Source organism: Capsicum annuum, chromosome 3, assembly GCF_002878395.1.
Source record: "Capsicum annuum cultivar UCD-10X-F1 chromosome 3, UCD10Xv1.1, whole genome shotgun sequence".
NCBI lineage: Eukaryota > Viridiplantae > Streptophyta > Magnoliopsida > Solanales > Solanaceae > Capsicum > Capsicum annuum.
The window spans coordinates 964,162-980,979 of NC_061113.1; the positions used below are offsets into that span (position 1 = coordinate 964,162).

The 16,818-nt window shown below is 35.9% G+C and overlaps 1 protein-coding gene, 1 long non-coding RNA gene and 1 pseudogene across 2 annotated transcripts; all 3 read right to left on the reverse strand.

Annotated features, from left to right (window-relative positions):
* Positions 1-1,346: 1,346 nt before the first annotated feature.
* Positions 1,347-2,607, reverse strand: LOC107866545. The gene is made up of 3 exons (XR_001672984.2): positions 1,886-2,607; positions 1,757-1,814; positions 1,347-1,635 (listed from the first exon to the last, which is right to left on the reverse strand). It is a non-coding gene; the product is annotated as an uncharacterized LOC107866545 (long non-coding RNA).
* Positions 2,608-5,444: 2,837 nt separating this feature from the next.
* LOC107866546 lies at positions 5,445-9,493 on the reverse strand (annotated as a pseudogene).
* Positions 9,494-11,180: 1,687 nt separating this feature from the next.
* Positions 11,181-15,356, reverse strand: LOC107864454 (oil body-associated protein 1A). The gene is made up of 3 exons (XM_016710815.2): positions 15,163-15,356; positions 12,353-12,756; positions 11,181-11,853 (listed from the first exon to the last, which is right to left on the reverse strand). Exons 1-3 carry the CDS (start codon positions 15,297-15,299, stop codon positions 11,678-11,680), a joined length of 717 nt encoding a protein of 238 aa, XP_016566301.1. The 5' UTR covers positions 15,300-15,356; the 3' UTR covers positions 11,181-11,677.
* Between the last annotated feature and the right edge of the window lie 1,462 nt (positions 15,357-16,818).

Sequence of the window (16,818 nt, forward strand, 5' to 3'; positions counted from 1 at the left end):
ATTACAAAATTAAGAACCAAATGTATTTCAACACTAACCCCTAATGAATGTAACAATCAAAACCACACTCTTACGGTGACCACCAAGGGGATGAATTCACCTCAAGATGTACCGTTTCGAAGCAAAGATCAATATTGACTTTTCCAAGCCCTATGCTAAGGATGACTTTTCCAAACCCTACAACTAAGGGTGTTACACTCTCAAAAGAGAAAAAATATGTCTTTCAATTCTTCATCATTCCAAATCTAGTGAAAATAAGACTAAGGGGGCCTATTTATAATATATTACAAATGAAGATAAAAAGACCACTTTGCCCTTAATGAGAGGGGCGGCCATGGTGTGTAAATACACCACGTGTAATGTCCAAAATGCCCTTAATTAAGGTCCAAAACCGTGAGTCCTCAACCTTAAATGCTCCAAGCAATCTTCCACACGCGAGATTGCTTTAAGTTATGCTCAAAACGGGTCCTCCATGCATGTTCTTGTAATCTCGAGGTGACCAAGTCTTGAGCCTCTATGTGTTGGCCTCTAAAAATGTCATCAAAAGATAAAATGGCCATTTGTCCCATATCACCTTGGCCCAAAGCGGACAATATCACTAGTGGGCGGACAATATCACTAGTGGGTTGGGCAGAGACAGGGGTATCTCAGGCCTGTGTGGTTCGGAATGCCCGTCACGGCCAAGGCCTCGGCTCGGGTCGTGACATATTAGGCAAAAGATTGAGTCCGAGTGCATTGCCACCAGGTTCGTCGGTTCAAATGACCAGCTCGGGTCGTGACATATTAGGCAGAAGATTGAGTCCGGGTGCTTTGCCACCAGCCTCGTCGGTTCAAATGACCAATTGAAAGATATTCCTACTAAATCCCTTAGAGGAGCTCGGATTGAATACATTTGCAGCAAGCTCGGAGCATATGAAATGTATGCTCCAGCTTGAGGGGAGTGTCAAGAAATTGTCAGATAGTATATAAATGTCAAGATATAGTCAGAGAGTATATCTATTTTCAGATTGTGTTATAAATGTCAAGATATAGTCATCCAGCTTGAGGGGAGTGTCAAGAAATTGTCAGATAGTATATAAATGTCAACATATAGTCAGAGAGTATATCTATTTTCAGATTGTGTGTCAGAATATAAATGTCAAGATATAGTCAGCGAGTATATCTATTTTCAGATTGTGCGTCAGATACAGTCAAATATTGTAGGTAGAAGGCGTGATATCCGGGATTTGCTCTTGACCTTTTTGTGTCTAGCCTTATGTATATATTGAATTTTGCAGGTGCTTCATAGGAGTAAGATGAAGGGATTGTAGAAATTAGAGTAAACAACTACAAAAATTATAGAAACAAAAATTAAACAACGTTTTGTCTGGTTCTAAAATTATAAAGCTGAATAAGAAAAGCATGATGTTAATACAAGGAGCAAGAAATCACGGTGAAAGGCCCTCTAATATATATAGGTCTCCAATCATCTATAACGTACAGAAAAAGAGGGCATGTGTCCCAGTTGATCAATCAAAACAAACTTAGCAACCAGTACTAGTGTTTTGGCTAGCTGCACAATAGACATCAGCTTGGCTACAACAATTCGCTTGGAAAGAAATCCATCCACCCTGCCTGTGCTTTCGCTGCTGTTGTCTAAGCAATTGTCAAATTCAAACAGAACCTTGTTAGTTTGGGATCAACATGGAGAAATTAACAGAAAGCAAGCAGATAATTGAAAAAATAAAACGAGGAATAAGAAAAACTAAAAGAATACCATGTCGTTGTTACAAGCATGTGCTTGACTCACAGCTACTTTAGATTTTCCCGCTATCCTGTATTGAAGATGCACATTAGATGCATGTAGAAACTCAAAAGCAGAACATAGGTGTTTGTTTCTACTTACTCCGACAGTGAGGTCAATACGGTCACATCCTTCAATATCAGCGACTTCTTCCTTAATTTTGACAGCTGAAGCCTCGAGAGATTTATTGTTGCAGTTAATCAATTTTATCTGTCTCAGCGTTGGAATATCTGCAAAGCTTAGGGGGATCTCCTCGAGCATGTAACACCCTTTTATAACAAGTGTTTCAAGCTGTGGAAAAGATTCTTCCAAGGCATCCCACCTTGAGATACTTAACCACACCAGTTTTAAGTACTTGAGTTTATGGAACGTGATATCTCGAAGGCACCACTCTTTGGATCGAGAAAAAATACGGACCCCTTAATTGGAGATACTCCAGACATAGTAGTTCCCCGACGATGGAAATGGCACTTTCTATGTGAGTCTTTTCTAGTACCAACTTCATTAAGTTTGAAGGCAAGTGTAACTCAGAAACAATTTGGGGCTACTGAAAGGAAAGGCGAAATATTTGAAGCTGGGTAAGATACTCCAATTTGGGACAAAAATCTGCAGAATTTTCTTTGGCCCCAATAGAGATGTCAAGTTCTTGAAGTTTAGGACACCTCTGTAATAGCACATCCACGCTATCAGATTGATTTATTGTAAATGTTACTTAGGCGATGACACTAAATTTCATTACGGTTACTAAGGTAAATGCAAAATGGATTCATTTGGTTGTCCTAGTAATTTTAAAACTCGTCTTACGATCACGAGATAAGCATGCCTTTGGCTCCCCGCCCCCCCCCCCCCCCCCCAATCTTTGAATCTCCTATTTGTGATCCAAACCTAAAAGGAGGAGCAAAATGGATGACAAATAGAATTAGAACTCTACGCAGGTCCAACAAAGAAGAGATAAGAAGATCCTGGAATAAACTAAAAGAAAAAGAACATCATGTAATAGTCGAGAGTATTGTTAGAGTGGGTAAAAAGTCTCACATTGATTGGGGAATGGACTAGTGGTTTGCTTATATGAACTTGCGCAATCTCCTCTCATGAGTTAGTTTTTGAGGTTGAGTTAGGCCCAAGGTTCATTCTTGACATGGTATCAGAGCCAGGTCCATCCCTATTTTGGGCTCTCGATCCACGCGTCAGTGCCAGTTGGGCCTGGGCGTGAGGGGGTGTTAGAGTGGGTAAAAAGTCCCATATTGGTTGGGGAATGGACTAGTGGTTTGCTTATATGGACTTGGACAATCCTCCCCTCATGAGCTAGCTTTTGACATATCTGCAAGATATTAGAATAAAGAGTAAAGCATCTAGTACCCCCAAACTATGACCAAATTTGCTACGGCACACTCCTCATTTTTATGTAATAAACGTTTCATGTCAGCACAAAAGGGTGATAAAAATATGCTAAAATTGGATTCAGGGATAATAGCACCCATGTGAAGTTGGGGTGTGTAGTAACTTTGGCCATAATTCGAGGGAATACTGAATGAATGTTTATCTCTAGAATAAAAAAACCATCAATTTAACCAATTTGGAGGTCAGACAAAATGGATCTTTACTTCTTGTAAATCACAAAGTCAAATGCAAGGTAGAATGTTTTTTTAGTTGATCAAATTAGTGGAAAATAAGATAATACAGTTAGTTTTAGAAAAATGATTTTCACAACAAATTCAATTGGTAGTACTTGTTATCGAGGTCAAAAACAATAGATTCATGTCAATGCTGTCCTAGCAAAATGAGAACACATGACTTTCAAATTGCAAGTGAAACCAAAATAAAGATTTTGGAAAGAAAGAAAGGTATTAAAAGTTGTCTTACAATGAAGCAAGGGTGAAGAGTAGTCTTCTTTTGCCGTTTTGTATCTCCAGACTCCGATTTCTGATTCAATCCTACAAAAGATGAGAAAATGAGCTGATAACTAAAATTAATAGAATTAAGAAACGATAAGATCAACAAAATAAATGATAAGACTTTCAGATATAAAGGTGAGATCAAAAAAATGCTCATTGAAATATAGTACCTGATAGAGACCGGAGTTTGCAGTAGGAGAGATGTAACAACTCCAATTTCACAACAGAAATATTCTTACATTATAATCACAAGACTCGAAATTACAATGGGAAAATGAAAATAACAATGTAATTGCAGAACTATGAACCGGTAAAACAAAGAGGACTATTGAAGAAGATAACGAGAAGGGAGATGGGAGGAATCGGATTCTTTACTCAACAATCAGCATAAACCTATTTTTCACCCATAAGTCATTATTTATCAACCCGTAACCCAAACATAGCCACTTAATCCAGTGTTGAGAGGCTTTGTCAATACCGATCCAAGCCCATTCACAACAAGAGAACTACTAATGACAGCTCCAATTAACAAGAAAAGGTTAATATCAGCAAAAAGTTGGGAGGAGGAAAGGCTTCTCTCTTAGGAAAGATTAATATCAGTTACTGTTCAGCCAAACTCATGTTTAATGTTATATGGACTGGATCCAAAGGTTACAAAAAATCGATGGTTGCAGTAATGTTCAATGAATAATAAAAGGGGCTTAGCATATTATAGTACAGACAGCTAAATATATTGGCCTTCAAAGTCAATGGTTGCATTATTTAATGAAATAACATGGCAATATCATCATGCAAGCAACTACTAGGTCTAGCAATAGTAGTAGTTGCTTATTGTAACACTAATTTCACAGTCATGTCCAACATGTCTGGAACAATCTATGCACCTTGATTTGAGATCTATAACCAGTGGCAGAGCCAGGATATTCACTAAGGGGTTCATAAGTGAACATATGAATTAATCGAAGGGGTTTCAACATCTAATATATATACATAAAATATAATTTTAACCATGTATATATAGCATAATTTTTCGCCGAAGGGGGTTCGGATGAACCCCTTGGCAAAGGGTAGATCCGCCACTGTCTATAACATACAACTTTGAACTTTATGCCTTGACAAAACGGTCAAAAAGGTAGCCAAAGCTGGCTGATGATTGGGACGTACTCTTTGATTCAACCAAAAAATAACATTTGTACTTGTTTCCTTCAATAAATTGTGCAGGTGCTGCATAGAAGACGTAAGTCTAAAAGGGATTATAAAAATTAAAGGGTAAATGACCACTAAATTGTAGAAACAGAGATGAAACAATGATTTGTCCGATTCTAAAAATTATAAAGCTGCATAAGAAAGGCGTGATGTTTATGGAAGCAGCAAGAAATCACAATATAAAGACCAGATTGATACATATTGATCGCCGATCATCTATAACATACATAAAAAGAGGGCACACGTCCTAGTTGATCAATCAAAACAAACTGAGCAATCAGTAGTAATGCTAAAATATAAGAGTCTGGATGTTTTGGCTAGCTGCACAATATACTTCAGCATGAGCATGGCTACAATAAGTAGCTTAGAAAGAATTCCATCTACCCTGCATGTGCTTTTGTTGTTGTTGTCTAAGTAATTGTCAAATTTGAACACATCCTCGATAGTTTGAAATCGAAATGGAGAAATTAAGAGAAAGCAATCATCCAGTTGAAACAATAATAAAGGAGGAAGAAACAACTAAAAAGATGCCATGTCGTTGTTACAGGAACGTGCTTGACTCACAACTGCTTTAGATTTCCCCACATATCCTGTATTGAAGATATTGTTTGCACATTAGATGCACGTAGATACTCAAAAACAACACGTAGAAGTTTATTTCTACGTAGATACTCAAAAACAACACGTAGAAGTTTATTTCTACTTACTCTGATATTGATGTCAATACGGTCGCATCCTTCAATATCTGTGACTTCTTCCTTGATTTTCACAGCTGAAGCCTCCAGAGATTAATTCTTGCAGTGAATCAACTTAATCTGTTTCAGTGTTGGAATATCTGCAAAGCTAAGGGGGATCTCCTCAAACTTGTGACACTCTCTTATAACAAGTGTTTCAAGCAAGGGAAAAGATTCTGCTGAGGCATCCCACCTTGAGATAAATAAGCAAGCCAGTTTCAAGAACTTAAGATTATGGAATGTGATATCTCCGAGGCACCACTCTTCTGACCGAATAATATACAGCTCACTTAATTTGAGATACTCCAGACTTGGTTGTCCTGCAATGAATGAAATCGTACTGCCTATACGAGTCCTGCTTAGTTGCAACTTCCTCAATTTTGAAGGCAAATGTAACTTGGATACAACAATGGACACGTCAAAGGAAAGGCGAAGTATTTGAAGCTGGGCAAGATGCTCCAAGTTGAAACAAATCTCAGGAGAATATTTATAGCCCTTAAAAGAGATCTGAAGTTCTTGAAGATTAGGACACCTCCGTAACAACACATCCACACTATCAGCTTGACGAATTGAACATTCAACCTTCTTTAATATCCTCAAATTTTCTAATTTCAAGGATTCTTTAAAGATCTGCTGGTTATTATTTTCCAAATTAAATTCAGCCAAAGTAATCTCAACGTGCCTTAATTTTTCCATTTTCCAAAATGTATCCGGTAACACGGATAAACCCTGCACTATTGAAGTTTCAAGATGGGGCAGAAATGATTCTGGATGAAAATCAAATCTATCTGTGCGAATGGAGAGGTATATGTACTTCAGGTGAATTAGTGGTTTCAATGTAGCTGGCGACAAATGACCCACATCAAGGGAACTCAAATCCAAAACCTTAAGAAGTCTCATTTCACTAACCTGAGGGAAGGGATTCCAAATATAAAATCTTCCTCGATTGGTTGTTATCAGTGACCTTAAGTGTTGGTGGAAAGGGTTCCGTTTCGAGCCCAGAGATGCAAACTTGGAAAGCTCTTCACTGAAGCTGAACCTCACTCGACTTACCTTCCATTCAGAAGGTTGAAACTGGTTATCATGCCCCTTCACTGCCACCATAAACCTTTCTTCTCTACTCTTCTCCAAGCAAAAGTGAAGCACTACATCATGAACCTGAGAACATTTGATTTTACCATTATATCTTCTCCTTGAAACCATTACCACGTTACTGCTAATGAGATCCATCAAGTAATCTTCAGCAATCTCTTCCATTAGTCTCCCAGACTCAACGTTCTGCACGAAGCCTTCCGCAATCCATAGACTTATCAATTTAGACACTGGAATTCTTGCATCCTCCGGGAACATCCCCATGTAAAGAAGGCAAGGCTTTAAGTAATCAGGTAAGTTATCATAACTTAATTGCATAGTAGAAAGACTATATTCTCCAGACTCACGATCAAGATATTCAAATAGAGCATCTTTAACCTCATGCCACCAAGAGGCTTCCATTTTATTCCTTTTGATTATTCCAGCTACCAAAATAATCTCCAGAGGTAGTCCTTTGCATTTTTCTGCAACTGCTAGACTCACATCTTGTAGTTCAGGCGGATAATCTTCTTTTTGAAACACTTTTTTCTGCAACAATCCGCAACTCTCATCTGGTGTGAGGAATGGAAGGAAATAAAGATCAGTATAGCACTTAACATGTTCACCCACTTTCTCAAGTCGAGTTGTTACTACAATTCTGCTTCTATGTCCAACATCGGGGAAACAAAGCGTTAAGTCATCCCATGACATACAATCCCACATATCATCCAGGACAATGAGATATCTCTTTCCTATTAGGCTTTTCCTCAACTTGTCAGAAAGGATGTCTCCCTCATCTCCGTTATCTTTTGAACTGGTAACTTGACTAAAAATCTCTTGTAATAGCTCTCTCAGGTTATATGATTGGGAAATGATGCAACATGCTTGAACATCAAAGAGAGAAACAATCATGTCATTATTATACACCTTTCTAGCAATCGTCCTTTTTCCTTGTCCCCCCATGCCAATGATTGGGATGACATCCAGATCATTTGTACCTCTAATCAGATATTGAATCAATTTTTCTATGTCATTCCCAAAACCCACTATCTCCTCATCAATCACTGGATTGCTATGATGAGTTGGCAGATATTTAGATGGCGCTACCACATAACAAGGCTTAAGAGCAACGTCCTCCAACCACATCTCCGTCACCTCCTCATTAATGTTCTTGATCTCTTTTATGATTGTAGGAAGTGAGCAAAAGATATGCCAAAAAGCATTATACTGAGCAAGAATAGAGTCAATGGCAACTTCAGCTTCATATGCCAAATCGATAGTACGCCTTTGAAGATCTTTAAGAATTTTATGTTCATGATGCACTTTTGCAACATCTCTGAAAATGGATGATACAGATGAGAGCTCTTTCTCTAAAATAGCAACATGAGGTTTCATCATGAAAACTAAACCTGATTCAGATTTCAACAGATCATTCAATTTCCTTAAAAGAGAATCCAGAAAGCTCAATCTGCCAACAGTAGGGAACTGAGACGGGGTGAATTTTAAGGATTTGTAGTACGTCTCCACTTGTTCCTTCAGACGATCAATTTTCTCCAATATCTGTATCGAGCAAAGACTTACTTTGCTAGTGTCATCTTTGTTCAATGATCTAGGAAGAAGCCTTTGAATTACACAAAGAACATCACCCGTTATGGTTCCAACCTTTTGCAAGACCTCATTCAACATCTTACCGTTAATAGCATGATTTGACACATCATCATCAAGAAACACCAACAAGAACTCTATCGCCACATAATGTTTCGAGCAGACACATTATTAGGGAAGTTCTCGAGATTTTTGTTTCTGAGATACATCAGCAAACTGCGGAGATGATGTGAAAAACCTTTCGGCAATTTCTTGGCCTTAAAAGTTCTTGATTGAGTAAACTTCGAAGCCTTTAGTTCACCACGAAAAATCTTCTTCATTTCCAGATATCAACTTCATTCTCATCTTCGTAACTCGAAAGAGCAAGACAAAACTGTCCCACATTGTCAGCCATGAACTGAATTCGCGTCTCCAGACCCTCCATCTTCTCATGGTCAACATAACCATTTATCTCTGTGACATACAAGTATCTGAAAAATCTCATTTTCTTCTGAACGACTTTCAGTTTCTTTATAAATCGATTTATCTCAAGAGTTTGTTCATTCGTCAAAGAATGCTCAAACCAACACCTTGCCAGGCACATTATCAGGTAATCGTTAAGGTTCTTGTCGAGGCAATATGATACATGCAACTCATAAATGTACCTTATATTAGTATTACCTTCAACGGATTCCAGCAGCATCAATACTACCTCGCATACATCTGGAATTCCATCAAATACTACGCGAAGCTTTTCCTATATGATTTTCGCTAAGGAATCAAGCAAAGGAATATGATGGTACTTCATAAAAGTTCTCAACAATCTTAGGTCCACTTCAAGTGTCTCAATTTGATCAATCTTGACGCTATTCAAATCGCCTCCACCCTTGATCCTTCTTAAGTGATCTAACACATCGTCAATGTCATTCTGACCCATTTTTTTTTTGTAAATAAAGTAGAAAACTGATGCAAGTTCACCAAGTTCAATGTTAATCTGCCAGAGAAGATGATCTTTCCTTTAGGATAAAAGTTTTATTAAAGTCAAAAATAGTTCATTTTTAGCTGGTCAATCACTACCTCATCATGAATTGAAAAAAATGAGAGAATGGTTGGTTTGACATACGAATTTACACCGCTAGATATAGTGGTCCTACCTACAAAATGCGTGTATACACTTAAAATCATGCTCGTCAGATAGAGGCGGAGCCAGCCCTCTTTAGGAATCGTCCGACGAAAAAATTATACTATTTATACATGATTAAATTATTTTTTTATGTGGTTAGATTAAAATTATTTTTTCATGTGGTTATAGTAGGTGTTGAACCCCCTTCGATTTAGTTTTGTTTGAATATTGAACCTCTTACTTGAAATCCTGGCTCCGCCTCTGATGTCAGAATTAGAATTGAAGTTTTTCTTTTTTCAGCTTTTGAAAAATTAAAGCACCTTCTTGTGCACCGGTAAAGTTAAAAGGTCATAGTTATAATATATTTTTTTTTATTAGGTGGCAATATTTGAGTGGATTACTAATCCAGATAGGAGCGATTGAGTAAGATCATAGTTATAATATGTATTTTTTTATTAGGTGGCAGTATTTGAGTGGATTACTAATCCAGGTAGGAGCGATTAAGTTTCACTCATATAAGTTGCAGAATTGCATTGTTTTTTGGTTCAGCTTTTATATAGTTAAGCTGAAGTGTCCACGTAGACACATATGTGTACCATGTATATGCCACATAAATACTAAGGATGTTAAAATTACAGTTTTAATTAGTTCAAGTTAGTTAAGCTGAAGTGTCCAGACACATATGTGTACCATGTATATGCCACATAAATACTAAGGATGTTAAAATTACAGTTTTAATTAGTTCAAGTTGAGATATATCATAACTTTTTTGTATAGTTAAGGAATAATTGGATATTATATAAAAAAAAAAAAAAAAATACAAGCAAGAGGATCTAGGTCTTACATATTTAACTGTGATGGTATTTTGGCAGGACACAAAATCTATAAAATTAAAGAAAACTTTTTGACACATAAAACCAAATATCGGTGAAGTTCCAAAATTATCCTTTTAAACTCCTAATGAGCTAATAAACCTCTACCAGTCAACCAAGACGCATGAAATTGAATTTGAAGGTGACTACTTTTCTTTTTGAAAAAAATGATACATTCTCTTTTTAACAACTTTTTAATTTTACTTTCTACCTGACATATTTTAAAATTAAAAAATATATTTAATAAATTTGACATATTTTTAATTTAAAAACACAAAATTTAAAAATTTCTTTATTTTCTTAAACTCCATATCAAATCAAAATACAAAATATAATAAGAGTACATAAATCGACATCCACAAAATTCAAAAACTTATTTACATTCTGTGTCAAATCAAAATAAGTCATAACCTTTTTCTGTACCAAATCAAAATGGATCATAACACCAGAGTATATAAATCAACACGCTACACCACAGATTTGACACGCTACATAAATTATACACACTTCAACTTAAAAGAAGTTTTATTATCCCTCCAAATTAAAAATGTAATTTTGACATCCTTAGTGCCTACGTGGCACATACGTGGCACACACGTGTACCTACATGAACATTTCAGTGTGTGATGCTACGTAGCATGTAGACACTCAAAATTACACTTTTTAATTAGTTTAGAATTATAAGACTCCCTTTAAATTGAGATGTGCCTCTACCGTTTTAAATATAGTTCACGATAATAGGGTATTATCTCTAAATTATATAATGCACGTACCAAGAGAACTCTACTTGATTAAAGATTACTATTCTACTTTGCTTTTATTCCTCCACAGATGAATGTTTCGAATCTGCAAAGATAACGTGCACACGCTATATACACATACACCACCATGTACTGCTACTAGAATACAAAATTAAAGTAGAGAATTAGAGAATTATTCATTCATCAATAATTCAATATTAAATAATATATCCACATATAGGCTCCTAATGTAGTGGGTCCTATCATAAAAGTACCAAAAGAAAAGAGCATTAAACATAAACTCTAGACTTAAGATATCTAGACTCTAAACCAAATGCACATAAGCGAACGATAATCAGACCAGAAAGTAGTGTGTAAACCAACTTTAAACAAACCCCTAAACGTAGAATATGACATACGAGCACTCATAATAATCTCACGAAATCGAGACCAACATGACTTGGTGCACTCGACCAACCAATCAATATATCAGAGTCCATCCGGACTTACTAGTTAGAACACACAATGTACATCATGACTTCACGAACACAACCAACCAACTTACTAGTTAGAACACACAATGTACATCATGACTTCACGAACACAACCAACATGACTCTGCAAACTCGACCAACCAATCAGGACCGGAAAGAAGAGAGAGGAAGGTGATTAAACAAAAACTTTAGGGACAGACTCGACAGGCTTGCAATCAACTTCTCTGAGCACAGTGTGAATGCCTTTGCCAGCAGCATTAGCAAGTGGATGAATGCCATGGGCAGGACCTTCCATGTATGCTCTCTTCTCTCTTTCTTCATCAAATGATACTCCAAAACGCTTCTCCACATCTACATAAAAATATATCACCATGTGATGATCAGTATTAACAAGGACAAAACACTTACGTGCTTGCTAGTCTAGTTTAGAATTCTGCACACGATCCGGTAAAAAAAAAAAGTTAACGGTACACAACTACTTTTGGCGTGCCATAATTGTCATTAAATCCAATATCGCTATCGCTAGAGGCTTTGGTGACATTTACAAAGAGTGACATTTACAAAGAGTGCTAATATGTAAATGTTAGAGGCTTTGGTGACATTTACAAAGAGTGACATTTACAAAGAGTGCTAATATGTAAATGTTAGTAGTAATTACCTTGTAAAGAGCATCGTTAATTAATTTCGGCTAAAGATGGTTTTTGGTGTGGTGTGTTGGCGCGGTTCTGATTTGATTTTTATATGAACTCAGGGTTCGATCTTAGTCCTAAGGTAAATAACATGAAAATTGTGATCACTTCAAAATTAATTAACTACATTAATCATAATGGGATTAATGATTTTTGTGTACCTTGAGCAAGATTCTGATCGAGTTGACCATCTCTAGTGAGAGCCATCATAACTTGAGGAATTCCCAAAGGAAGTGTGTCACCTCTATCAACCTGCCAGAAATGTATTACTTTTCCATACGTTTTCGCAACTTTCTCGTGATCTTGTCGTTGAATAGGCCCTGGAACGCCGGGCATGAAGAGGACACCGCTCTTCACCTCGTACAAATGGGAATGCCAGAATTTCTTTTCGTCATCTGGCAATGTCAAGAACAGATCTTCTGATATAATGTACTCGAGCCCGATAAGCCGTCCATCGGCATCAGGCCTGTCGTAAATGAGACACTGCCTGAACTCCTCATTTTGGTGCCCACAGAAGTGGTGTGCCTCGACTTGGCGTGTCATGTCGTGTCCATAGAAATGGAACCTGAAATTAGATGCGTATAGTTACAGATTAATCAGCTAAGCAACTTGAAATTCAGCACAGAAAATCAACTAAAAGTGTCAAATATATGAATCTCTCAACTGATAAACGTGAGACATTTGAGTTCAAGTTTTGTGCATCGTCAGTCAGTATACAAGATATGCTAAGCTGCACAAAGGTAAACTTAACCTGTAATAAATCTTAGTGTCACACATTTGAGTTTAAGTTTTGTGCATCGTTAATGTACAAAATATGCTAAGCTGCACAAATTATTTTACACTATAGGTAAACTTAACCAGTAATACATCTTAGCCTCGCATATTTGAATTTAAATTTTGTGCATCGTCAGTTTACAAAACATGCTACCAAACTTAACCTGTAATAAATCTAGGCCTCATTTGTTTGCACTTAATGGATGTCTGAATCTGAATGGTTCAGACTTCAGACCATTAAGCGCATTTGTTTTTTATTAAGATTTTTAACTCTTAATAGGTCTGAATGGATATTCTGGTATTGGATAATATTCACCACTCTATTCATAATCAGCATAATCAGCAGTTACCACCACTAACCACCTCTGTCACCGTCTCCCTTGTCAACCACCACCCACCACCACCAACCACCCCCACATCACAACCACCATCGACAAAAAATACCGCTACCAACCACAATTGTCAACCGCTACCACCTACTACCACTTTTATTCTAATTATATTCACCACCATCACTGCCATCAACAACACCACAATCAGCAACCACTAGCGGTCAATCCCTACTACCAACCAACTCATCTATCACAACTAGTACCACTACTAACTACCATTAATACATCACAGCCTCTACACATTCTTTGACCACCACCACTATTGGCACTAGTAATGCCACCTCTACCACTACTTCAACGAGTACCATTGCTACAATTTATCTTTACTAACAACCATCTTCACCATCACAACAAATAACATCTCCAACTAGTACCAACACATTGTCATGTTTCAACCAACACAATCAACACCTTAAACTATTAACATCAAGCAACGTCACATCACAACAACCACCACCATCAATCACCACCATCATAACAATCACTACAATACTAACCATCACAGTGATCACCACCAACAATATTAATCACTAACATCAACCATTCTCACCGTAACCACCACTATAAGTGATCTCCACTATCACTAACAAACATAAATGTTTTTTCTCAATTAAATACTAATAATTTTATTGTACTCCCTCCATTTAAAAAAGAATGACCTACTTTTCTTTTTAGTCCGTTTAAAAAAAAATAATCTCTTTTCTTTTTTGGCAATACTTTAATTTCAACTTTCCACATGGAATGTTTAGGACTACAAGATTAAAGAGCATTTTTGTACATTTGACACAGCTTTAATTTAAGGCTACAAGATTCAAAAATCTACTTCATTTTCATTTTCTTAAACTTTGTGCCAAGTCAAGGTAGGTCATTCTTTTTTAAACGGAGGGAGTACTTTTTAATATATAATTAATTTTTTATTTAAATTTTATTTTTTATTTTATTATATATACAAATAATTTTTTTTACACATTCAGATGTTGAAAAACAAACCATCTTAATCATTCAGTTTTTAGATCTAAAGACAACATCTTAATCATTCAGATATGAATTTAATGATTCAGTTTTCAGATCAAAGACAACATCTTAATCATTCAGATATGAATTCAGATTCAGACGTGTGAATCTTAAAAAAACAAATGGAGTCTTAGGGTCACACATTTGAGTTTAGGTTTTGTGCATCATCAGCGTACAAAATATTCTATAGTGTAAACTTTAACCTGTTTACAGGTTACTCAATTTTTTACATAAAAATTAAAAAACAAAAATTGAGTGACGTGCAATAACAGGTCAAGTTTATCTGATAGCGTAGAATATTTTGTCACTAGTGCAAAAAACTTACCTACTTACAAATAACAAGATAATACTAACTTAATTATAAGCAATACTAATCTAAGGAAAGATCAAAGATTGTTGTTGACGTTAAAATATGTATCACAAGCACTAAGGGCTATAGTTCGGTTGATTGAGCAATAACTCGTTTACACATCGCGCCAATATTTTTTTCAAGGGAATTCATCATACAATGAGAAAAATTGATCTTGTTAAGAAATTGTTAAGTTTGTAACCCAAATTCTATTGATCCGTCATTGAGACTTTTGTCTCCTCCTCTCTATTATAGTAAATTCCTCTGTCTGCCCGTGATTTTTTCCGTCAAAGGGTTTCCACGTAAATTTACTTTATGATATTGCTTATTCTGTCCGAACATAATTAAAGAATGCGACATAAAATAAAATAGAGAGAACATAATAGTAACAAAAAAGTGATTAATGAATTATTTAGAGAATAAGAGCGAAGTGAAACTTAACGCGCAAAGATGCTGATGAATCTTGTTAATAGGACCAAATCCTTGTATAGTAGCAGTTGCTGTCTCCAGAATTGCTGTTCCTGTCTTTGTTGGGTCACCTGGTACCTCTACATGTTTTGATACATTTATTCCTTCCATTTTTGCCCCCTTCCCTAAATTAAAAACACTGAAAAATGAAAATGATGGGGAATGAAATTATGTGGGGCTTATAGATAGGAATATGACTAGCATGCAGACTAACACGTAGTGGGACACGTGGTGCGAAGTGTGTTTTCGGTTGATTTGGTATAGTAACGTGGCAGTACACGTGTTTTGTGTTTGGGATATTTGAAAGCTGACTCTTTCTGCTACAGACTTGTAGTCTATTCTATTAAAGCGTTTCATTTTAATTTGTCATTTTATTAATAAGCCGCAATAAAAATTAGAGCTGTCAATATGGATTAGGTCTGTTGGATCGATCCGATTCACCCTGTAATTTGATGAAGTTGGGTTTCAATTTTTTGCAGCTCATTTAAGAATAGAATTTTTTAACCCGACCTGAATAAATTCGTGGCCCGTGGGGGCTTGAGCAATGTGAATTGAGCTGATCCGTGGGCCGACTCGTAAATCAAATACATGCAATTATTTAAATTGCTTATTAGTATTTTTATTTGGTTTGAAGAATATCATATCAAAAGTTATTTAATTTCTCAATTAGGAGTACTTTTTTGGAGTATTGGAGACTTGATTAACAAATATTAACACTAAGTAATATTGTCTAGTAATATTTACGTTTATTAACATTTTAAAATTAAATTATAAAATATTATTTTTTAAAAAATGGGCTGATCCGTGAGGCTCGCAGCCCACAGCGTAATGTTATGGGCTTGGTGTTTTTTGACCCATCATTTTGATGGGCCAATCCGGCCTAACCCGTCAAACTCAAAGCTCATGTGGGCTAGTCCAGATGGGCTGAGCCGACCCATATTGACAACTCTAATAAAAATTGCTTTTCGTAGAAAATTGAGCATCTTAAAACTTTTAGCATAGCATTTCATTTTAGTTCGTCATTTTATTATTAAGCACCACTAAAAATTGCTATTCGTAGAAAATTGAGCATCTTAAACTTTTAGTTTAGAAGCAATATTGCGTACCTGATGGTTCTGCTAATTTTGAGTTACGAATTCAACAGAATTTAGTAATTTCTTTCTCAAATATTATTTCAATTACAAAAATTTAAATTTTGAATCTACATCTAAGCTAAGTGCATGTATCTCGTGTTGATTTTCATGTTAATCGACAAAATCAATTTGGGCCAAGCCCATAAACATTCCAAAGTCCAATTCTAACTAAACTAGCTCAGCTAGCTGCTAATAAGCCTATGACATGACATTCAATCATAAAAAATCCACCAATCAAATATAAATAACATAAATATTAATTTTTTAAAAACTAATTACATTTTCTTCAACTTTTTTAATTACTTTCCTCTCTCTATTAATATACATAATATAACCGGTATATACATAGCATTCTGTGTATATGTTGAAATTTTTGTATTATATTTAGGAAGTTGGAATTTTTTATAATATTGAAAACAAAAGTTGTGTATTTGTGTAATTTTTAGATAAATAAATTAAACATATCGTAAATAAATTAAGTTAAACTTTAAGGGTTC